A 23241-nucleotide genomic window follows, 5' to 3' on the forward strand; every position below is an offset into this window, starting at 1 on the left:
AACAAAACATGCCACATACGCACGCACGCACGCACACACTTTGCGGTGTGGCAAAGTTGCCACAAACAGTTGCAGCTGCCACTTGCCACTTGCCAGGCGTTGAGAGGCAGTTAAAGCCAACAGTTGCCACATTGCAGTATTTATACAATTAAATGTCTAAGATCGTTTAATGCGTCAATAGCTCCTTACAATTGTATATATATATCTATGTGTGTATGTGTGTGTGTGTGTGTGTGTGTGTGTGTATGTGAGAGAGACTGCCAGCAACTCTCTCTGTCTCGCTCTCGCTCCCGCTCTCTCTCTCTCTGTTCTTTGCCGTGTGTAGTCTGTGTAAAAATATTTTTGTCCATCACTCTGTTTCGCTTATATGCGTTCGCCTATGGCTGCAATCAGTTTGATCAGCTGATTGCGCTTGGCCTTGATCACGTCCTGGTGCAGCGGGGGCACACCATCAACGCTATCGAATCGATTCACATAGTCGGTCAGCTGATCAGCCATGCAGATGACGTGAATGCCGCAATCGTAGTCATTGTTCTGCTGCAGGCAGCGCATGTTGCGAAAGCGCGCATGCGTCATCTGCAGCACATCTTTGATGTTGTTCACCAGCTCCAGCGAGCTGCCCGTATTGTTGCCGCCATACGAGTCGAAGTGGAAGAAGCTCTTGTCCGGACGCGAGGCCACGAGCAGTGACCAGTAGACGCCAGCGCGCACATCATCGTGGCGCGGACGATTATCGTTCAACGCAATGAACACAAAAGGCTTGCGCAGCGCCTTCTGATCATCGACGAGCAGCGAGTGCAGCTCCTTGTCGTCCATGTACACCATGCACTGCGACAGCTCTGGCGTCACAAACAGAAAGTCCAGGTTCGACTTGTACTTGACCTCCTCGAGATAGGCAAAGTAGAAGTTAAGTATGGCATCGTTAAGCCAATGTGGTCCATGCAGCAGCTGCACATCGCTCATGCGCAGCGCTCCCTTGGCCAACGAGGCGAGCACTGGATCCGCACGCGATGCCTTCGCAGCCTTCTTCACAGCCAGCACATTGGTGTTGCTGCTGCTGCTGTTGTTGTTATTGTTGTTGTTGTCGCTTAGAGTGGCGGCCAGCTTTAAGTTGGCGCCATCGCCCATGGCATTCTCGTCGAGCAGCTGATCATCCTTAAGCGCCACCACCGCAGCGTTCTTGTCGCCAGCGCTGCTGCTGGCATTCGCTACTGCTGCTGCTGCCGTCGCCTGAACTCCATTTCGACGCTCGGCACGTTTCTTCTGACGTATGTTGCGCGGCATTTTCCCTGCGTGCACTCAAACTTTTCAATTGGATGTTCAATCTGCTGTCGCTGTTACTTACATAAAATACTTGGTCAAGTCAATTGTTTAGTTAGGATATTCAAGTGACGAAAAATTGAATTTTGCTGAGTTGTGACAACTTGACAACAATAATTTTCTTTAGCTTCCTTTTTTGGCCTTAATTGTCAATCACAGCCTTGCCAGATCGTTTCACTTGGAAGTGAAAAGCACAGCTGCAATTCAGTTATCGATTGTGCATCAGAATTTAACGACACTAGCGTCTGTGTCGGGTTGGGTTGGCTTGGCTTGGCTCGCCTGCCGCTCAATCCCTTTTGTAAATTTATTACGCACGCTCCATGGCCTCGCCGCGAGCTTAAGTCCTTTAGCAATTTGCACGGGCTGCCATAACAAATCATGGTAATTAATTTAAATTTAATTTCATTTCATTTCTTGCTTATTTTTATGTGTACATGTTTTCCTTTTTTTGTACATCTTTTTTAACTCATTTCCTTTGCTGCTGCTGCTTCCCCACATAAACGCTTGAGTTGAGATTTATTTAAAAGGATTTGTTGTCGTCAGCGCAACTGTCGCCTTAATTTCATTTGCTTCGCCCATGCTATGGCAACCACAAGCCCCCAGTCTCAACTCCCGACTCGCTGGTCCGTCCAGTTGCGAAAAATAACATTAACACTGTGCAAAAATTCTTGTGGGCAGCGCCCTCTCTCTCTCTCTCTCTCTCTCTCTCTACTTTGCTCTCCACACGCATCAACAGAGGGCATAAAAAATGAAGCGACCATCGCATGTGGGTGACGCACATAAGCGGGCTATATACATACATATGTATATTATGTACATATGCAGCACATATGTACATGTAAGTAAATAATTATTAGTGGGGCTGCCAGTGCTGCTCTCCTGTTTTGAGCTTAATTCTCCGAAACTGAAGCATGAAAGCTGCTTTATTAGTTTGCTAATTGGAATTTAGTTTGAAAGCTGAGTTTTGCATGTTCAACAACTTTCGCCAGATAAAAACAAATAATTTTTAATTGTGCACGCATATGTTATGTTAGAGCTGCTGCTGCTTTGCATATTATATCGGCTGTGTATATCAGCCTTTGATACTAGTATGTGCCCCAAGTGTGCGTCTCCTGTTGCTGTTGCTGACTGATTCAAATGAATGTCTCGTTGATGAAAGCTGGCAGCGCTGATTGCAAAAGTGGTGCAAGGCACTTAAACTTTAATAAATTGATGTGCGCTGCATCCAAAGCTTATCTCAAATGCACGATAATTGTTTCGGGGCGAATCACAGCAGCCCCACCCAGGCCACGCCCACGCTTGGTCAGGTCAGTTCAGCGTCTACAGCAGCAGCAGCAGTTGGATTAAATATGCATACAAAAAGGTGGCCAAATAGCCAAACGGGGCTGCTATGCTCTGGTCTGTGGCATGGGGCAAGGTTGCGGTTGCAGCTGCACACACATTGGCAATGAGTTTGCCAGCGAGCAGTACAAAAACAATGCTGAAGTTGCCACTTAAAATGCAATTATTGCGTTAAGAATGCAGTGTGTTGAGTAAATGGGCGTCGTGTGGTGTGGTGGGGTGCGGTGTGGTGGGTAGCGCATTAGCAATGGAACGCGTGAATGGTCACAACAATTATAGTTAATGCTTAGGATGGCTCACATCTCTCTCACTATATATATATATATATATATATGTATATATGCCAGCCAGGCGTTCATTCGTGAAAGCTGCACAAATTAGTTTATAAATAATTATGTAGGACTTGCAAATAGTTTCCGAATCGCTTTTCTTTGATTTATCGATAATTGCAAAAGTTTATTTACGCGTGACCAGTGAGTTTCACTTAAGCTGCTTATGGCGCAGTTTCCCCCCATCGGTTGCTTTAATCATAAACAAAATTCAAATAAACTTAAACCTACATCATGCGCATAAAATAAGCGGCAGCAAAATAAAAGAAAGCGTTTAAAACAAAACACGGCACCCAAAAGCCATAAAACAAAGGCAGCAACAACAACAACAGCAGCAGCAGCAACAGCTGAAAGACAAACAATTTTTCGGTCCCGAGTACACTCGGAATGTTTGTATTTTATGAAACCCGCGAAAATTCATTTTTATTTTCTTTCGTTGCTCCCTCGTTTTTTTTTTATAATTTTTATGTACCGTACGGTAAAATATGCACAACAATAATAATAATAATAATAACAATAACAAGCATAAAAACAAAAAAAAAAAAACAAGAGCAAAAGCCTGTAATGCTGCAGTTCATAAAATATGTACACACATACATATGTATGTAAGTACAGTAGTGTACAAAGATATGCGAACACTAACATAAGCTAAAGCTTTGAAAATCTGTATGCATTAACATTAAAAACATTATTCGCTATTATGAAGTAAAAAACAAAATATGCTAAATTGCAATTTGTAAGCATCCGAATTTCTTTGAGCGCCACTGTATACGAACACATGAGAATGATAACGGCATGAAATGTGAATTTGAGGCTGCCGACAGCAATAAAATTGCAGATTCGTTAGAGATGCTAAAAGAACATTTGATTATGTGGTACAAGCATAAATAAACTGAAGCCACCTGGAATGGCTGATGCTGGACGCGAGAATTTAATTTTATTTAAGTACAGTACACAACACAAACACTTGCTAACTTTCTAAACAAAGTGTATGCACTAGTTGAGCAAGCCGTACTGCACTGCACAGTTTTCTTTTCAATTGCCTGAGCAAATGCAGCTGAAAGTTTTCGTTCTTATTTAAGCAATTGCCTAAGAGTGAAGTAGCATCAATGCGGTTGAGTAGAAAGTGCTACGTACTTTTCGCAAATTTCTTTCAACATTGCCACTTGTTGCTGTTGTTGTTGTTGTTGTTGCTGCTGCTGCTGTTGAAAGTCTGGCTGTTGTTTTGATTTGCAGCGCAAGTTGTCAGAAAGTTCGCTCGCCCACATGTATTGCTGTTGTGGCGCCATCAAAACTTTACCCAGAGCGTTCATTGCTAACACCACAAGCGGCGTAACGTGCGTCCTTCTTCTTCTTCTTGCTGCTGCTGCTGCTGTTGCTGCTATTGTTGTTGTTGTTATTTGGTTTGTAGGTTGCATAACTTTTGCAGCGCTAATTAAATGCGCAAAGGGCACGTGAGTTTGCTGGCAACAAACGTCGACGGCACCGGCGGCGTCGTCGTTGTTGTATAATTGAAATAAAAGAGCTTACCGAGTGCTGACGCCTTTGGGGCATTGTAACACATGCACACACACACACACAAACAAACCTGAGTACCTGAGTTGACGTCGCTCTTTATTGCCAAGCATCTGATAAATGCTGCTCATTCTCCCCTCCCTCCCACACTCTCTCATCAAGTGCGGTAATTATGTAAGTAAGTGCTGCCTGAGTCAGTTGGTAATCTTTGCTTACACACACACACAGACACACGCACACATGTGCGTATACACGAGGACATGTGACACCCTCATTTGTCAGCCTGTGCGTAAATTATAATGACATCATTTAAAAGCTCAGAGCCCAGTTGACAAGTTTCTTGCTGGGATCAGCGCGTGAATTGAGCTTGAAAGGCAATTAATGTTAAATTTAAAGTGCGTTTAAAGCGTTCGCTTGTATTGCTTGCAAATATTACGCATACGCCATGTGTGTGAGTGTGAGTGTGTGTGTACCTCAAGAGCTTACGCTCTGCTTTGAGTGTATGCCAAACAAAATGTACTACAATAAATTGTATATATACGCATTAAGCACTATTTTTAGTGCTTCCCCCAACGAGTCACACACAAGCAGCTTATAAACAGCTGCCAGCCCATGGGCGTAGCAGCTGCTCAGCAAAAATAATTCGACTCTCGATACCCAGCAGAGCAGCAAGCAACATTAGGGTATGCCTGGCTGCCTGTCTTAAAGTACTTAAAGCCGCAAGTGAAAAGTCGTGCAGTTCAGTTCTCTATTTTCTGCTTTTTGTTTGTGATTTTTCATCAGCGTCGTCGTCGTCAGCCTTTTTGCTGTGCGCTCATTTGGTTGAATGACAAAAGAAAGCGGCACACAAGGTAACAGCTAAAGGCCACGCCCACTCTGCTGCAGCTGCTGCTGCTGGCAATCAATAACATGGAAATTAAAACGACCTGCACCTTTAACTCTCAGCCAAAGACTCTCGGCTCTGATCTGCTCTGCTCTGTCTTGTGTGACTTATCAAGCGTTAAGTGGCGCTTACTCCCCATGGCAGAGCTCATGCTTGAGCTGCAGAGGCTTGGGGGCGGCAGCATCAATGTCGAACAGCATGATTTCAAAAAGGATTTAGTTTATAGGCAGCAGACCTTGTATACATTCATGTATTTATATTTGTTGCTGGCAAGCTCTTTGCATATTGCTTTGTTTCTTTGTGTGTGCTTTGCGCAGTTAATTTGCGTTTGCTTGGCCATGAATATTTATGAATATTGTAACGAGAGCTCTTATGCCTTTGACAGGAGGCATTAAATTTAATTGATAGACGACGACGAACAATTGAACGGACGGACATTGAACTGACAACTTGCAGTTGCTTTCTTGATTACCTCTGTGAATGCTTATAAATAAAATATTATGTTATGCAAGCACACACATAGACACACACACACACGCATAGGCAAACGCACATAAATATGCACATGGCCTTTAAGCAAGCAGTAAAAGTCAGGACCTTTGGCCTTTGCCAAGCAGCTAGTTTGCCCCTCCCTATGTCTATCTATTTGTAGTGCTATTTAATATGCATACACACATGTTTCTGTGTGTGTGTGTGTGTGTGTGATGACAAACGCTCTAACAACTCGCTGAGATTAAAAGGGTTCGCAAGGTTCCATTCGCTTGCTTCCTTCAGAAAATGTATACAAAAGCGCGGCCAACAGTAGACACATGCAAATATTTACACATACACAGAAACACACATACGCACACACTCATACATATGCATATCTAGCGAGCTAGCAAGAAGCATGCAACATATTTGCAGCACTTGCAGCTCAGCAGCAACACTTCGAGCAACTAAATTATTAATAAAGCTGCATGCAAACAATTTTTTGTTTCTGTTTTTTTCCTTTTGCATGCATTCATTGCCAGCGCTTTCGCCTGTTTGGAATCTAATTACTCAAGTTTCATTTAGCAGTTATTTGTTAGTTGCTTTTTGTTTTCGCACTTCTTCAGTTCTTACTTGCTTTTAATTTAATGAAATATCTCAGCATGCAAAGTCTCTATAGAGTTTTGTCACACAGTTTGCTCGTTAATTTATGTGCATATACATACTATATACAATATATATATATGTATGTATATGTATATCAATCAGTCTCTGAGTGTGTGCCAGCGCATGAAAATTATACTAATTAATAAAACATATTTGCTAATTAATTGTCAACTTTTGCCATATTCAATTTTTCGTTGCATACTTTTATGTGGGTTGTGGTATATACATATTTGTATGTGTGGGTGTATCTGTGTGTGTGTGTGTGTATGTGTGTATTTATAGATGTGGCACAGTCTGCTCTGCTGTGTTTGCGGCTCTAATCGCTGACCAGCCAGACCGACCGCATGCTAATGGCTCCAATGACTTAGCAAGTCGGATGCTGCGGGTTTTTATTTTATGACCACCAAGAATTTTCATTTGCGACGCAGTTTAATACTGTCAGCTGCTGTGCTTGTGATTTGTGGACGCCAGTCGGGCTGCTAGCAATCATACACACACACACACACACACACACAAGCACATATATATATATATATATATTAGTTCGTACTTTAAGCGCTTAAAGATTTAACAACTAAAAACTACATAAAATAAAAGTTTATTGGTAGTGCTATCGATTATGGGCAAATGGGTTATTGACTAATGCAAGATCGATAAGCTACTCGCAGCTTTACAGTTCAAAGGCACACGAAAGTCAAATAAAATGTCCTCGTCCTTTCACGCAAGCAAAGAGCACAGTCTTCCAGCGCAGATTTATAAAAAATTTTATTTAAAATGCGCTTGCACACAGTGCGAGTGCGTCTGACTGGCAAAAATTGGAGTGTGGGCTACGCCATAGACGTGGCCAGGTAGGGGCTTCTAGATAAAGACAATATTCAATTTAGATAGCTTAGCACACCCTCTCACAAGCTGTTGAATTGAAAAACTAATGCAACTTTGTTTTAGTCGAAACAAGGACAAGCAAAAGGCAGCAAAGCATTTAAGAATCGAATGGCTTTTGACCAAGCCCTAGCTACGCCCATGGGCCACATAAAGCATGTGTGCTGGCTTGGTTGCCATCGTCTTTGACTGTGTGTGTGTGTGTGTGTGTGTGTTTTTTCTTCACGTGTGCGTGTGTTTTCTTCTTCGACGCGTGTTTGCCAAGGCGAAAATTTATTTGCGTTTCCCCTTTTATTTTTGTTTGGCAGCGAGTCCGTGCACGTTAAGTCCGTGTGCTGCTTATACATAGATACATATGTATGTGTGTACTATAAACATTCAATCTGCATTAGGATTTCATTTTCGTGCATAACACTTTAACTTTATCAGACGCTTGTTTGCTATTTTCAATGCGAGTTCACAGCTGTGCGAAGCAGCCGCATGAATTGTTAATCGCCTCGCCAGCGCGTTGCCATTGAACGATATTTGATTTGTGGATGATTTTTAACTTGGAGAACTCTCAGCCCATGTGTGCACACATACTTGGAGCAGCTGACGAGCGCGCTCTTCCCCAGCAGAGCTCGCCGTTGGTTGTGTGCACTCAAAATGAATTATGCTTGCCAAACAACAAGCACCACAACACCTGACAACCATTTGCACTTGTGGCAAGCAAGGAGCGGCAAGCGGCAGCGGCATGTGGCAATGCGGGTTGTTTCACGCTGATGGCGGCTGGTTGCTGGTTGTTGTGGCTGTTGCTGCCGCTACTGTTATTTTTGTTGTTCTTGTTGTTGTTGCTACTGCAATATGGCATGCGAAAAGCCATTTGCACGCAATGTGTTCCACACACCCGTTTATCTACCATAAGTTCAGTTGCAAATACTTCTTGGAGCATGAATTTTACAACTCTAATTTTGAAAGTGAGTGTTTTTTAATCGAGCATATTACACATTCGTAATAAGTCTTATGTATTCGCTTGCCCGCTGCTTATTCTACCCTCCCCTTTTTGGCTTTCTATTTTTTACAAGCTGCACGATTATAATTTGTTTTTATATTTACAGCAGAATCTTCTTCAACGTCTTTGGAACTACAGCTCTTTGCTCATTGTTAACTGCTTCGCATTTCGGAAATCAGAGTGAGTTAGAACTTTTTATTTGTTTTGATTGCCAGATTTGCTTTTATTTTATGCAAAATATATCTTTGCACTCTTGGCTTTTTGGTTGGCCCTGCTGCACTTCAAAGTATGCAACAGTATGACGTAAGTCCTTTGATTTAATTGCACTAGTATTCTAATCAGAATCCAATCGTTTGCAAATGCTAAAGAACGAATAATGTGCTAAAATAGTTCGCTCTAAAAATGTAAACAAAAACGACTTGAGCACCTCAAAGTAGTCAAAGACATTACAATTGTCCTTATAGTTAGAATGAAAACGCCCAAAGGTTTATTTATTTTGCATATTTATTGTTTGTTTTATTAACAATAGCAAGACTTAGTAGTTAAAGCTTAAATAGAAATATAAGCTAAGAGTACAAAACTATGTAACTAAAAATAATAATTTAGACTAGGTAGAGAACACGTAAATAATCAAATTAACGCTTAGCAGCTGTGCAACTTGGTAGCTTGAACTATTAAACTAAAAAAAAAACAGCTTTAAAGAAATTATGAAATGTTGCCTTTTGTCTCTCTTTGCTGTTTTCATTATATTTTTTGTATTTTTTCTATAGCTTCTAATCTAATTTACAAGCAATTTACCTGCGATTTGCGTGCTTGTCCCTCTTGCTTTGCAAAATGTTCGCGATGTCAGCGTAGAGAAAAAGCAAAAGTAACTGCATAACAAAAACATATAAAGCGAGTGGGTGGGTGAGATGGTGGGTGAGGTGTTGTCGTACAATGGGTCAGGCTTGTTGCTGGCTGGGAACATAAGTACAGGACAGGTCTAGAAATTAAATTGGAATTTGCTTGGCTCGCTTTTTTGCGGCCTTTGGCATCGCGGAAATGAATGATTTATGCGACACGAACGACGGGCGGCAAATTTAACGGGGGCGTACACTGTGTGTGTGTGTGTGTGTGTGGGCGTGGCACTGCATGGCCCTAAGTTCATTTTTGCGTTGTGTGCGCTTTTCTCGTTGCCTAATCCTTTTTGCACTAATTTATTTACTTAGCCAGCCTTTTCAGCTAAGCGCATAAATCAAATAAGCAAATAAAAATAAATTTGAGCCTTTTTCCTTCTGCTTCTTCTTCGTCTTATTCTTAGCGCTTTAGTAAGGCAGCTGGCTTTAAAATTAATTAAACTAAAAAGTTGTCCGAAAAATGCCGACAAATTCATTTAAGTCGCTGACTGCCAACTTTTTTATGCTCGACAAGGAATTGGTAATGAAGTCGCCGTCGGGACTTGTGGAAGCGACAAAAATCTAACAAAAAGTCACCAAAATGGAAACTTTACCAGCAACTTGCCCTCGTGTCCGCCATTTACCGTTTATACCACCCCCATTGCCATCTTCCCACTTCGCGTATTGCAACAAGAATTTGCATTCAACATGGCCTCTGGTTAGATAGATCAGAACCCCCCCTATCAAGTTGTCTTTAAAAATGTTCAGCTATTTATATTATGCAGGGCCCCCATCAATTTGACGAGTGCACAAAGGACAATCCAAAACTCAAGCTGAGCCTGAGCCTGTGATGAATTAAGCTCAAGCTCAGGTTGCAGACCACAAAATCAAAAGTCAAGCAGACGTACAATCAAAATGAATTACGAGCTAGTCCTGAGACAGACAACTTGAGCCGCTTAATACCCTGGCAATTAAATAGGGATTAACATAACGATTAATATTTACATATAAATGCGCGAATTAATTTGTCTCACATAAGTACTAAAACAAAAATAAATATGAATATGCAATTTGTCATAAAAAAAACATAAAATGCCGCATGAAAAGTTTTTAATGCATTTCCATTAAACATTAAATACTTTTACGACACATTTAAGCAAATAGGCTGGGGCAACATGCATATCAAAATCTACACCAAGTGGGTGGCGGGGGGTGGGGGTTGGTTGAAAGGCCCCAAAACAAATTTGAAAAAAAAAACAGAGCTCATTATTATGCTCTTATTTCAATTTCAATATCAATTTCCGCACATATCATCCTGGTGGGTAGACATGAGAAATCCTTTTAGACATTTTACAAATGTCCACACTGTGTGGCCTGCCAACAAAACAAAATGGAAAAGCGATTTATATCTATAGTATGTTTGTATGTGAATGTTTGTGCGTGTTTGTGTTAGTGTCTGGGAAATTGGTTGCTGTCAGTTGTTTGAAGCGTATTTATGCGTGCCCCTTGCAAAGTGTCTGCAAATTGTGTCACAAAGTTTACATAAACATTTATCAGAATAAAATAAAACTATATATAAATACACACAGTCTAAGCTACTATAACTTTATAAGAGTTTTGTCTATCGGGCATCTAATGCTTATACATATATATGTATATATATTATACATATAGAGCATTAAATGCTCGACTTTTGGTTGGCGGCTAAAGCTTTTTGGATATCATTGCAACGTTTTTTTTGTTTTCTTGTGGCTTTGATGTGGGCGCTTGCCTGTTAGCCTGGTAGCAAACACATTTGCATAATTCAATGCCCGTGACCCACTCAGCTTCCAAAGTGTTGATTGGTTTGGCATTGCCTAACCCAGCACGCTTCAACTTCTCGAGCTCTGGCTACGGCTTCGTCCCTCGTGTCTGTCAGTCTCCCCTTACCTTGTGGCGCAAGTGGCGCAAAAATTTGCTATGCATTTCGTTTGGGCCAAAACAAAATGAGATTCCATCGGCCACAGCCACAAGCAACAATGCTTAAAGTCGACTATCGTGGGAGTACATTTTGGACGCAGAGGCACACAGTTTCAATTGTTCCATAATTATGAAAATGAAAAGTCGAGTCCTTAAATATGTAAATTTAGGCAAAATTCTAGGCAGAGCAAATTAAAACACTTGTTTCTTTTAAATATCGTGTGGAAATAGTGATTTATATATTTTTTAAACCAATGGTTCGATTTAAGTAAACATTAGTGAATAGAACAAAAAAAAATAATATAGATGTAGAGAAATACATAGTGAGTTGTTATTGTTGTTGCTAGCTAGCGTCCTACCAACGCAACTCGGCACTTTTATTCTGAGTTCTAGTGAAAATATATGTGTGTGTGTGTGTGTGTGTGTGTCCTTGTTGATTGTTTGTTAGCATGGTTAATGGTGGAACACATGGACGCTATACTGGAAGCTGGTGCGGCTTTAGCCCTTGAGACTTGTCATTCCCGCCCGCATCACTTCGTCGACGAGCAGCAAGTTGCTGGCAATGATGGAGCAGGAGTTGAGGATCTGCTTTTTAACGATGTAGTTGTCATAGACGCCCAGATCGGTTGGCTTCATGGGCTCACCAGTGCCCAGATCGAGGCCAACAAGCTCTGGACTCAAGCGGTCTTCAACGGTCAGCTTGACAATAGTATCCTGAGCATCATAGCCGCTGTTGATGGCCAATGTCTTGGGAATGACGAGCAGCGCATCGGCAAACGCTTGCACAGCCAGTTGAGCCTTGCCCTTCACCGACTCCTTGAACTTGACCAGCTCGTTGTGGGCACGCACCTCGAATGCACCGGCACCGGGTACCAAGCACTTATCGGCAATGGTATTATTGATGGCACGCAGACCATCGCGAATGGCATCCTTGATCTGTGTGATTGTATGCTTATTGGGGCCCTTGATCAGGATGGTCACAGACAGTGGATTCTTGCAGTCCTCGACGAACGTGTACTTGTTCTCGCCCAGCACATGTTCGTAAACAACGCCGGCATAGCCCAGATGCTCTTCCTGCAGATCGTCGAACGAGTTCATTGCGGTGCCACCGCAGGCTAATGCCAGACGCTCCATGTTACGTCGCTTGGCACGACGCAGTGCCAGAATGCCCTCCTTGGCCAGAGCATCCAGGGAAATGGGATCAATACCTTTCTGGTTAATCAGGACAAATGTCTTGTCGGTGCCGTCACAGACGGCACGCTTCAGCTCGATAACCTTCTTCACGCGCTGATCGATGAAGTCGCGCTCAGCACGCACAAACTGCTCACGCTCCGTGGCTGTCTTGTAGAAGAAACCAGAGTTAACCTCGGCCTTCTCGTACTCCAGCGACACATTGGCAGTGAGTATATAAGCGTTCTCTAGACGTTTGGGCATATCGGGATGACGAGCGCCATGGTCCATGACCAAGCCACGCACCAGTTGGGTGTCCGTATCCGTCTTATGCTGCATTTCCATCAGCTCTACCATATGAAGATCGACAGGCTTTTGGCTGTCATTGGCAATGGTGAGAACAGCATCAACGCACACCTCTGTAAGCAGATCGGCTAGCGACGGATGTACTTTGGTCTTCAAGCTTGTGTTGGCGATTTCCATTAGATTCTTTTTGTTGATCTCAACAGGCACCTTGATCTTCTCCAGTACTTCCAATGCTTTGTCTCTTGCCTTTTCAAATCCCTCGGTCATAATGCGAGGATGCAGACCCTCCGACAAGTAAATGTCCGCCTGCTTGAGCAGCTCACCAATAAGCATGACAGTGGTGGTGGTGCCATCGCCTGTGCAGTCATCTTGCGCTGTGCTAGCACGGGCAATCATCGATGCAGTCGGATGCTGAATCTGCATGTCATGGAGCAGCACATTGCCATCCTTAGTAATCTTGATGTCACCAGCACCAGATACCAACCTACAAAACAAAACGTTTGTATTTTTTTTATAAATAAGCCGAAAGTTCCAGAATGCGGCCCCTTCTACAAACAAACTGCACACACTCACATCTACAATGTGTGTGTATGTGTGAGTAGCGCGTGAGAGGCGTGACTAGGTTTAAAACTTTGTGAACTTCAATTTGTTAACAGTCAGAAAACGATATATTTCAGATATATTGCTAAGCGAATAGTTAGAGCACTGGTTTTATTTATAACATTTCTTTAAACATCTGCATGTTTGACTAACTTCTTGTTTGCTCACACTGGCAGACGGTGACGCATGCCGCTAAACACGAGACGAATTTAACCTCAATCAACGGCGCCGCAGCTGTCGCTAAAAGTTTGTTAATAAGAATCTCACAGGAGCAGTTAGGCTGCAATCCTTTTGTCTATGGTTAAGGTGAGCAGTAAATGCACTTTTAAGTCAACTTTACTCACATTTTGACTGTGCCTTTGGGTCCCAAATTGGTGCGCATCACATCCTGCAAACCTTTGGCGGCGCTGATGTTAATGGCCAGGGCTTGTGCAGCACGTGCAAATTCGGCCTTTGGGTTCAATAAGCTAATCGAAGCCATCTTTGTGATTCGTATTTAAAATAAATTCCAATTTAGTATCAAACTGAATTAAATGCAAAATCAACACGCCGGATTGGTAACCAAAGAAGAATAAATTTGTTTCGATGGTACGTTCATCGGTGTTTACTTGTAATCGTATAAGTATCGATATATCTTGTAAGCAGGCTAGTATGCTGTTGCAGCAACACAATTGTAGTTAAGTAAAAAAAATTTATATATGCTTGCATAAAGTAATGCTATTGAAGCTATTAAAATAGTTTTTTATATTTTTGTTATTTTATATTTGAGCAATAAATTTTTGTTGTTAGTATCGGTAAAGTACTTGTGCTCCTCGATGCGTATTGGTTTGCCTGCCGATAACGATAGTACACATATACACACACATCACTAAACAAACTAATTCGGCTACAATTTTTTTTTATTGTATGGAAATAATTATAAAATTAAAATCAGTGCAGTGTTTTTAAGTAGTAAGCGTGAAGGTACGCCTTAGGATCGATTAGCAACGTATTAACGGCAATAAACAAACTCGCGTGGTGCTACAATGAGTGTGTTGGCATATCCACGTACAAATGATGAGGAGATTTTTCGCCAGTGTACAAAGGATTGTGGTGTTGTGACAGCCACTGAGGATTTTCAGTATTTTGCACTGCGTTGCATTTTCTGCAGTGAAAAGTTCCTCTATTTCGATGCGTTCATCGGGCACATGCAGACCGTGCATCTGGAGGATGCACACCGTAGCATGGAAGGTGATGGCTCAGGCAATAATGTAGACTACAACCTAGGCCTAGGCTTGGGTCAGCCCATGTCCCTAGCTATGGATGACGGCGAAGATGCTGCGCATCAAGAATATGACAATGAAGGCATTCATAGCTTTAATGATATAGAAGACTTAACAGACGCAGACACTGCCCTGTTGGTGCCCCAAATGGTTATCAAACAGGAGCTGCAAGAGTTAGAAAGCAGCAGCGATAACGATGCAGGGGATGATGATGATAATATTCCAGCGCCACGAAAGGACAAACATTTGCACAAAGACGACGACGACGATGATGATGATGATAATGATGAAATTATATTACCCGAAAGGCAACTGCCCACACCAAGCAAAAGAGGACGCAAAAAAATTATGATGCGAGCACCGATACGGATTACCAGGCGAAGAGGTATGCCAGTATCGCAGGTGAATGTTAAAAATGAGCCACTCATAGCCGATGGCGACTCCTCCATGGATGAATATGCGGACGGCTATGCGGAAAATGATGATAACTCTGGCGAGTATGCAGACTACCACAGCAGTTCTTTTAATGCGCAAGCACACAGTAGCGTCGTTGGCGAAACTGACTTTCTTAGCTATGACGAAATGGTCGAAGAATCCCTGATTGGCGTAAGTATCAGCTGTAGTCTCTCAATATTAGTGCTAAAATAACTTTGGAATTTCAGCGAGATCGTGAGCTTACAATGCACATCAAGGATCGCAAGATGATACAATTCCTGATACATTCGTACAAACGCAATCCATTTCTGTGGGATCACAGTCATGCTCAGTTTAGAGATCGCGTCAAACGTGCGCGCTTTCTCGATTGGATTGTGCTGGAGTTTAAGAATCGCTTTAACATCTCACTTGCCAAGGATGCCATCACACGTAAATGGGACAATCTGCGCACTGTCTACAAACGTGAATGCAATCGCATGGCCTTGGAGAAGACAAACATTAGCACACTCTGGTACTTTAAGGAACTGCATTTTCTGAACGAGCTCTATAGCTACAATTCGAAAATGTCAGATGCCGTCGTTAAGGTATATACAACAAATGATAGTCTTGCTAAATCCATTAATGCTTGCTTTGTACCCTTGTAGGAGACATCATATAGACGTCGGTTTTCGGCCATTTGGAATGATACCTCTACTGCCAAACTTCTGGAAATGGTTAAGCGTTACCAGTGCTTCTACAATCGCTATGATCCGGACTACCGCAGTAAGGAACGTCGCGGCGAGGGACTCCAACAAATGGCCATGGAGCTGCAGCAGCTAATCGATGTGACCACCATACAAATATCTAAGCGTATCTCACAGCTGCGCTTTGACTACTCGAAACAGAAAATGGAACGCTTGAATGCAGAACGCATGGGACGCAAGTTTATACCGAACTATATCTACTACGATCAAATGAATTTTATGGACGATGACATACCACCATTTAGATGCCAGGATTGCGCTGAAATAGTACAAACGCTACGCGAACTAGATCTGCATATGTTGAGCCATCAGCCCAGTATGGGTGGCAACTATTATTGCAATGTATGCAGCATACAGTTCCACACTGCCGAGGAGTTTGAGAATCACAAGCAGCTGCATTTGGGCGCCGGCAATGAGGTTAAATACAACTGTGAATTGTGCACGGCAAGTTTTCGCGAAAAGTCCAACTATGATGAGCATTTGCGTCGCCACAATGATGAACTCTTTCTGCCCACGCTGGCGCTCAATCACAGCATCTTGGATAGCACCGCCGGTGATGGAGAGGCGGTCAGTGGAACTGACGCCCTAAGTAGCGGCTGTGCTGCAGGCGTTGGCGATGATGATGAGTCCTTTACGCCGGATGGCCCAAAGGAATATTTCTGTGAAGTTTGTCATCGTAGCTTTGCCTCATCGGGTCACCTCAATGCGCATCGCATTGTGCATCAGGATGAGCGCGAGCGCTGCTATCGTTGCGACTATCCGCAATGCAGCAAATCTTTTGTCTCACGCCACAGTCTATTTGACCATCTGAAGCAGCATTACAGCAATGAAGAATTTAAATGCGACATTTGTGGCAAGAGCTTCAAGTCGACCAAGAATTTGCAGAACCATAAGCAAATTCATGATAAGGTCAAGCGCTACGTCTGCCAGATATGCGGCTCGGCATTTGCCCAGGCCGCTGGCCTCTACCTGCACAAGCGTCGTCATAATCGTCCCAATGGCACCATTGCCCCTGTCGGCGGCCGTTCCTCACGCACCTCACTGTGAGCCATGATTGCCAGCTCGCGATCACGATCGCGTCGCTGACCCAACACACACAGTTTTATTTATTAACTTTGAAATTTATGTCCTCGATTGCTAACACATGGCAGCTATTTCGATCAAGGTTTCTTTTATAGTTTTAGATTTTTTTTATATTATACAATTGTTTACTTTTGTTTATTGCAAATTTTAACAAAATTCTTGATGCAATCCAACTAAGCGCTGTTAATAACTGTACTTAAGCTTCGAAGTATTTTTTTTTTTTTATCAAATGTCCAACAAAAAGGCAAAAGAACTTTAATAGACCTAGTAACCTACTTAAACTATATATTATATATAAACATACTCTGCCATTATGAATTATTACCAGCTCAAGCCCCTATCTCAATTTTTGGTATTAGTGTCAACAGAAAACTGCAGCTAATTAATAATATATTTTGTAACTAATTTAGTTGAATTATGTTCAAGACATTCTCCAAAATGTTTTAGCATTGAGAGAGACGAGGCAATGAGGCAAAAACATTCCACACTAGTTAAAGCTTATCGCATAATTAGTGTCAAGAAAAAGAAAACAAGTATTTCTTAAAGTATTCTTATTTAAAACTAAACCTTAAATTATAATCTAAATATATTTATTATATTATGTCCTAATTCAAACACAATCAATAATTTGCAAGCCTTTGAAGGTAAAATGTGAGAAAATGTAAATTTAGAAAATTATCTTCAATTATTAACCAACTGAAAACGCAATAATAATATTAGCAGTTACTAAGCTCAATACTTAATAACTAAGAAAAGACACATTTGTAACTGTAAATCACACCGCATAGTTTTTAGTTAACAATATATAAACGACTGAATCTGAAAATACATTAAAATGCATACTTACAAATGTATAAATGTAAGTAATTTATTAAAAACAATAATGGCAGCTGAATTCAGTTTAACACAAAACAATGTACAAACTCATTTTAATAACCGAAACGAACATACACTGCAATGGTGTATGTTTTGATTCTTTTTATATCGAGATTACTTAAGTGCTAATATATTTGTAATTTTGAACCATTGCCAACGTACACACGTGAAACATTACCTTTAAATGTAAACAGTAAACAGCAAATTATATGCACAATCATGTATTTTTATAAGAAAACAAAATCACATTAGTATATAAGCTCATTTAGCACAATTGACAACACGACTGCAAGACCGAAAACCCGTTTGGATGCAGCAATATTATTAAGTATTTTTATTTGTTTGAACCCCGCTTACTCATATGCTTTAAGGATTTATACAACAAAACACACACAATGTACTTGTGCTCCAATTGAAATGCTTGGCTTATCTTTTAGTCTAACAACATCAATGGATTAACACCAGTTCGTAAGAAACTTGTAAACGATTCTGGCAAATTTGTCTAAGAGGCCGTAACAAAAGTGCGCTTCCGTAAGTTATTTAAATGTAATAAATGAATATAAGCCCATGTATATATATATGAATATATATTTATATTTGCATAAATAAGTATATGCAAGAATACACAATCAACAAATAGCAATAAAAACGCGCACAGAGATTAATTATTAGCGCCAACTTCTAATTTCAATAAAAAGAAACAAATAAACAAAACTGATTGATAATACCTAATGCATATTATTTACATTTCAGCAAATTCGTCTGTCTAGAAAGATTACAACGTGCGCTCATATCATATCTCCAGAGCTGAGCACAAGCGAGAGCGCAGTGGCTTAGACATGCGCTCTCAATGTTTTGATCTCTCAGAGCTCAAGTTCGAGCCTTTGAAGCTAGTGAGAGTATCAGCTGTTCGAATATCGGTCACTATTTATGTTTCTAGCCGACTGGGCTCATTTGCTCAAGATCACTCGACTGGTGCGTGTGCTCCAGGCTGTTCATTTTTAAATTTAAATATTTGGTGTTATTTAATTAACGTCTACTGCTAAATTATTAACCAACAGACATTGGCATTATTTTTGGTAGGCCTAGAGCTTTGATTTAATGACGAACCTTAAATTCATTTAGAAATCACACACTCGCTAATTTTGCGATTGTATATCAACATATATGTATGTATATACTATATATGATTTTTATTTGCGCCTAACGACCGTAGTCTAACGCGTGCTAATTTTTGTTTTTGCCAAAGTGCGTAGTTATTTATAGAGATAACAGCGAGCCTCAAATTCTGGTAAACAGATTAATCAGCCAGAAGGCAAGCATTTGGACATACATGTACATATAGGCATTCTAATTGCCATTAGCCAGATAAAGAGAAGATAACAAAGAAGTTTGTTTTCGAATTGATTTTTTTAATATTGCATTACTCATGCGTGCTTTGTTCTGCGACTCCACTTAACATTAACATTACAGATTGGCCGCGGATTCTTAAAACATACATACAACACATAGTGAATGTTTGTAGTAAGTAACAAAATATAACAAACAATCTAGCTTGACTGCTTGGTTAGTTGTTCGTTTTGGACGCGATGATACTACGTCGCTGCCCTGACTAGAACTAGATGAGTTCCCCGTGCTCGTTCACTTTGATGACCCGAACACGTTCGTGTCGCTCGGATAGCAAGGTTTCAATGCTCTTGCTACTGTCTGCCCCGTTTGCAAACAGGCCCAGGTTGTCCTTGATCAGATGGTCAACGGCACAGCCATCGCACTGCAGTATAACAACGCCACTATAGTAGGCCTCCTCGCTAATAGTCTTGGTGTTACGCGTGTTACACAGCTTGCAGCGATAGACCAGTTCCATGCGGCGCTGCATTCGTCGAAATTGCTTCAATGTTGTGGGTGACAGTGAACCGGATGGCTTTGCCCCGGATCCAGCAATGTCAAACGGCTTGGCCGTAAAGCAACAGGCGTCGAGTATAGAGCGTGGTATAGAAAGCGGCACTGCCTGCTTTACATCCTTCAGCGGTGCGTCCGCATCTTTGCCAGCCAACGGCACCGCCGGCGGCTGTTGTGTGGCATTGATAATAGCGTTCTGTCCATTTTGGCGAAGATAATTTAATGTACGCGAGGTGAATATGTTGCGCAATGCATTCATTTTACATCGGCATACTAACGGAGATGCTGACTGCGGATGCACGGACTGGGATTATATGTTTACACAAATACAGGCAAGCTGCACGTGTTTACTATTTAAAAGTTACTAAATAAAACTTTAGAACTCTAAAGCAAACTGCGTTGCTGTTGAGCAAAACAAGGGATGACACTGACATCACAGCGATAGCTCTTGCCAAACACAGCTGTAAAGTTATCGATGCCTTGCGATTGCTATGCGCAAACATCGATACTGCTACCGGCAACAAGTGCAACTTTAAAACAAATTGGAATATGTACAATTTGCGCTTGCTGCGTCAACTGAGATATAGTTCCGTTATCTGCAACTCGACGCCTCCACTGCGGTTCTTGGCTAGTCAACACAAGCGCCGACCTCAACTAGGTGTCGTCAAGTCGAACCAGCTGGAACAGCTAAAGGCCAACTTCTTTGACAGTCGCAATGAACTAAATGATGATGAATGGCAAAGCCTAAGACACACGCTGATAGACAGCTATAAGTATATAGATGCCCACAATGTGGATGCCTATATAATTGGACTGTGCGGCGGCGCGGAGCAGTTGCAGCTTGCTAAAAGTTATGTAAAGTTTCTAAAAGATCAGGGCAAGCAGCCCAATGGAGCGACGCTGGGACGTCTTTTGCGTGTGTATAGTGCTGCCCATGGTACACGCACACTCAGCGACGCGGAGCAGTCAGAGATTCTGAGCATTTGTGATACACTGCGTGGCGCGCATGATGTGCTAGATGCCACAAGCTGCGAGCATCTGATCCACGGACTTGTAGCTACTAAACAGCACTGGCAACAGGCAGTGCCTCTGCTCGAAATGATGAAACTAACCAGCTCACCCACCATAGCAGCCTACAGCGTGCTGGCAGCAAAGGCGTTCTGTGTAGGCGATACAGAGCTAGCCTGGCGTCTGCTGGAAGAGATGCTGACATTGCGCAAGCTGCCCAAGTGTGAGGTTTACATAAGCTTGTTGGACTACATAGCTGAAAATTCATCAAAGCTATGCACACAACTGGAAAGACTGCTGCGTTTTCTTGAACATCACGATATACTCATAAGCGCGAAGGTCGGAACGCGACTATTAGCTTTGGCACAGCAGCAGCCGAAGCACCTGCAAGTAACCGCTACGCGACTGGAGCGAATGGGTAGATGTGCCAACTGTGAACAGCATCTGGAGCGTGTGGCCATCAGCGATGCCCAGTTTGAGCAGCTGCGCGATTCCTTCCTAGAAAAGGTGCTGGTGGGCCAGGATGTGTTTCAGAAGTCTACGCCAGAGGAGGTGGCACGATTCAAGCAGCATGTGGAGCAGTCTGCGCCATACGATTGCGTTATAGATGGCCTCAATGTGGCCTACTCAACGGGCGTAAAGAAGCCACCCGAGCAACTAGCCAAGTTGCTGGCCACAGTGGTTCGCTACTTCAAGGAGCGACGTAAACGTGTCTTGGTCTTGGGACGCCAGCACATGCGAAATTGGTCCAAGCAGGCCATGCACTATGTGCATAGCAATGCCAGCGTGTTCTTCACCAACAATCTGTATGTAAAAGTAAATTCTATAAGAACCACTAAACCAAAATTATTAATGTATAACATTAATAGGTCCCAAGATGACCCCTTCTTGTTGTATGCCACATTGCGTAGTGGCCAAGAGACTGACTTCTTTTCGCGGGATCTAATGCGCAGTCATGCCTTTCTGCTGGGCAACGAACTAAAGCCCATTTTTCGTCGCTGGCAGCAGGAGCATCAATACTCTCTGGTCACCCAAACCCAAACGGGTAAAATAATTGTCAAGGAGCCTATAAGGTATCGTTTAAGCGTGCACCAAGTGGGCAACGTGTGGCATGTGCCCTGCTGCGAGAGCTACACGCCGCAAATGCCCGAAAGCTTTGAGGTGCCACAACGCTGGCTGTGCCTCAATATAGTGAAATAATAAGACGCATTTGTTACTGTTAAAGAACATGCATAGATTTATTTACAACTGTACATAGTTTGTGTATGAGTGTGAAGAGTAATGTGAGGACTGTCAACAAACTTGAAAGCGTTGCATTTGCCTTGAGCTCAACGCTCGCAGTCCAGACGCGCACACTTCTCAAATGCACCATAGTTAAAGGTTGGTAAGCGCTTGCGACGCTGCTCATTGCGTATTTTCTTTTTGGCAGCGCACATGAGTCGCTCCTTGATGTAATTATCCATTTTAAAGTCCATGTCTGCTGCAGGCTTAACTGTGTCAGCAGGTTCCCGCGTTGCTGCCGTATCCAGCGCCTTAATGATGAGACTGAGCATTGCATGCGCCAGACGATGGCACACATCATACTCTATGGCATCCTGACTGGTGTAGTAGATGGCCGACTGCGAGGTGGGTTGCACACCAATGGCCAGTAGTATGTTGCAAAAGATGCCACGCTGCATGCGCGCATATGGATCCACAAGCTGGGGAGGAATGCGCATTGTTGTCGCCAGATGTGCTATAAATTTGGCAAACTTCTTGATGAGCACATTTAGATATTGTGTGCGGCATTGACGCTCCATTTTGGACAACATGCTGTAGTAGAGCTCCTGTTTGCGCTTCAGAAAATCCTCCTTACGACGCTCCTTGGTCTTGTTGTTCTTCAGAACTTCTTCAAGTTGCCTGCAGCATAGACAATTTAATAAAGATTGGGCGAAGGAGAAGGAGTGCGCACTTACTCTGTGGTAATTGCATTAAACTTGCCCAGCATACGCTCAATGCGCTTCGCCCGCAGTTTGGGATCGTAGTAGTCCTTAAACTGTTCGTAGTTATCCTGCAATATATACTTCTTGGGCTGCGACAGCGCCACATCATATGCACGCGCCTTGGGCGGCAGAGCCGGCTGATAGGCCATGCGTCTGACATAGGACTGCAGCTTGGCCAAATTTTGTTGCTTGCGCTTTTTGCGATTCTCTGGACTGCAGTAGTCTGAATCCTCCTCTTCGGCTTCCTCTTCGGTGGATGTGGGTAGCGGCTCATCCCAATCGGACACGTTTGAGCTAGCCATGGCTATTAGCTTTAACTTAACACGCTCAAAATTTAAAGAAACGCAAGAATTTGGTAGAAAAATAAATTCTAATAGAAGTTACGGGAGAAATATGCAAGACACCGAAAAATATTTAGTTTCTTTAAAATTATTGTGAGTACTAGCAATTTAATGTTTCTTAGATGAACGGAGACCGACTTGTGAGCAAACTACAACTAAACACAAACACCTAGAATTTATCAGCGCCTACTAGACTGAAAGAAATTGTTAATTTAACTTATATTCATTTAAGCTAAAATTATAGTATCCTAAATAATACGTCTCTGATTCATAGCACTTAAATAGAAAGACCAATACAATGCGAATG

The 23241-nt window shown here is 42.3% G+C and overlaps 6 protein-coding genes across 6 annotated transcripts; 2 read left to right on the forward strand and 4 right to left on the reverse strand.

The window, feature by feature from the left end:
- Positions 1-269: 269 nt before the first annotated feature.
- Positions 270-1436, reverse strand: LOC108605934 (sentrin-specific protease 8). Its single transcript, XM_017995755.1, has 2 exons — positions 1346-1436; positions 270-1289 (listed from the first exon to the last, which is right to left on the reverse strand). Exon 2 carries the CDS (start codon positions 1282-1284, stop codon positions 364-366), a length of 921 nt encoding a protein of 306 aa, XP_017851244.1. The 5' UTR covers positions 1285-1289; positions 1346-1436; the 3' UTR covers positions 270-363.
- Positions 1437-11446: 10010 nt separating this feature from the next.
- Positions 11447-13870, reverse strand: LOC108605580 (T-complex protein 1 subunit zeta). The gene is made up of 2 exons (XM_017995350.2): positions 13650-13870; positions 11447-13189 (listed from the first exon to the last, which is right to left on the reverse strand). The coding sequence occupies exons 1-2, from the start codon at positions 13784-13786 to the stop codon at positions 11728-11730; spliced, it is 1599 nt and encodes a 532-aa protein (XP_017850839.1). The 5' UTR covers positions 13787-13870; the 3' UTR covers positions 11447-11727.
- Positions 13871-14210: 340 nt separating this feature from the next.
- Positions 14211-16930, forward strand: LOC108607282. Its single transcript, XM_017997979.1, has 3 exons — positions 14211-15173; positions 15230-15586; positions 15647-16930. Exons 1-3 carry the CDS (start codon positions 14331-14333, stop codon positions 16790-16792), a joined length of 2346 nt encoding a protein of 781 aa, XP_017853468.1. The 5' UTR covers positions 14211-14330; the 3' UTR covers positions 16793-16930.
- Positions 16931-19083: 2153 nt separating this feature from the next.
- Positions 19084-19994, reverse strand: LOC108607046. Its single transcript, XM_017997652.2, has one exon. It carries the CDS (start codon positions 19860-19862, stop codon positions 19323-19325), a length of 540 nt encoding a protein of 179 aa, XP_017853141.1. The 5' UTR covers positions 19863-19994; the 3' UTR covers positions 19084-19322.
- An 83-nt stretch (positions 19995-20077) lies between these two features.
- Positions 20078-21823, forward strand: LOC108607044 (mitochondrial ribonuclease P catalytic subunit). The gene is made up of 2 exons (XM_017997650.2): positions 20078-21417; positions 21481-21823. The coding sequence occupies exons 1-2, from the start codon at positions 20153-20155 to the stop codon at positions 21809-21811; spliced, it is 1596 nt and encodes a 531-aa protein (XP_017853139.1). The 5' UTR covers positions 20078-20152; the 3' UTR covers positions 21812-21823.
- A 1-nt stretch (position 21824) lies between these two features.
- LOC108607045 lies at positions 21825-23073 on the reverse strand. Its single transcript, XM_017997651.1, has 2 exons — positions 22567-23073; positions 21825-22510 (listed from the first exon to the last, which is right to left on the reverse strand). Exons 1-2 carry the CDS (start codon positions 22893-22895, stop codon positions 21940-21942), a joined length of 900 nt encoding a protein of 299 aa, XP_017853140.1. The 5' UTR covers positions 22896-23073; the 3' UTR covers positions 21825-21939.
- Positions 23074-23241: the final 168 nt, after the last annotated feature.

The sequence above is a fragment of the Drosophila busckii genome, chromosome X (genome assembly GCF_011750605.1).
Source record: "Drosophila busckii strain San Diego stock center, stock number 13000-0081.31 chromosome X, ASM1175060v1, whole genome shotgun sequence".
Lineage (NCBI taxonomy): Eukaryota > Metazoa > Arthropoda > Insecta > Diptera > Drosophilidae > Drosophila > Drosophila busckii.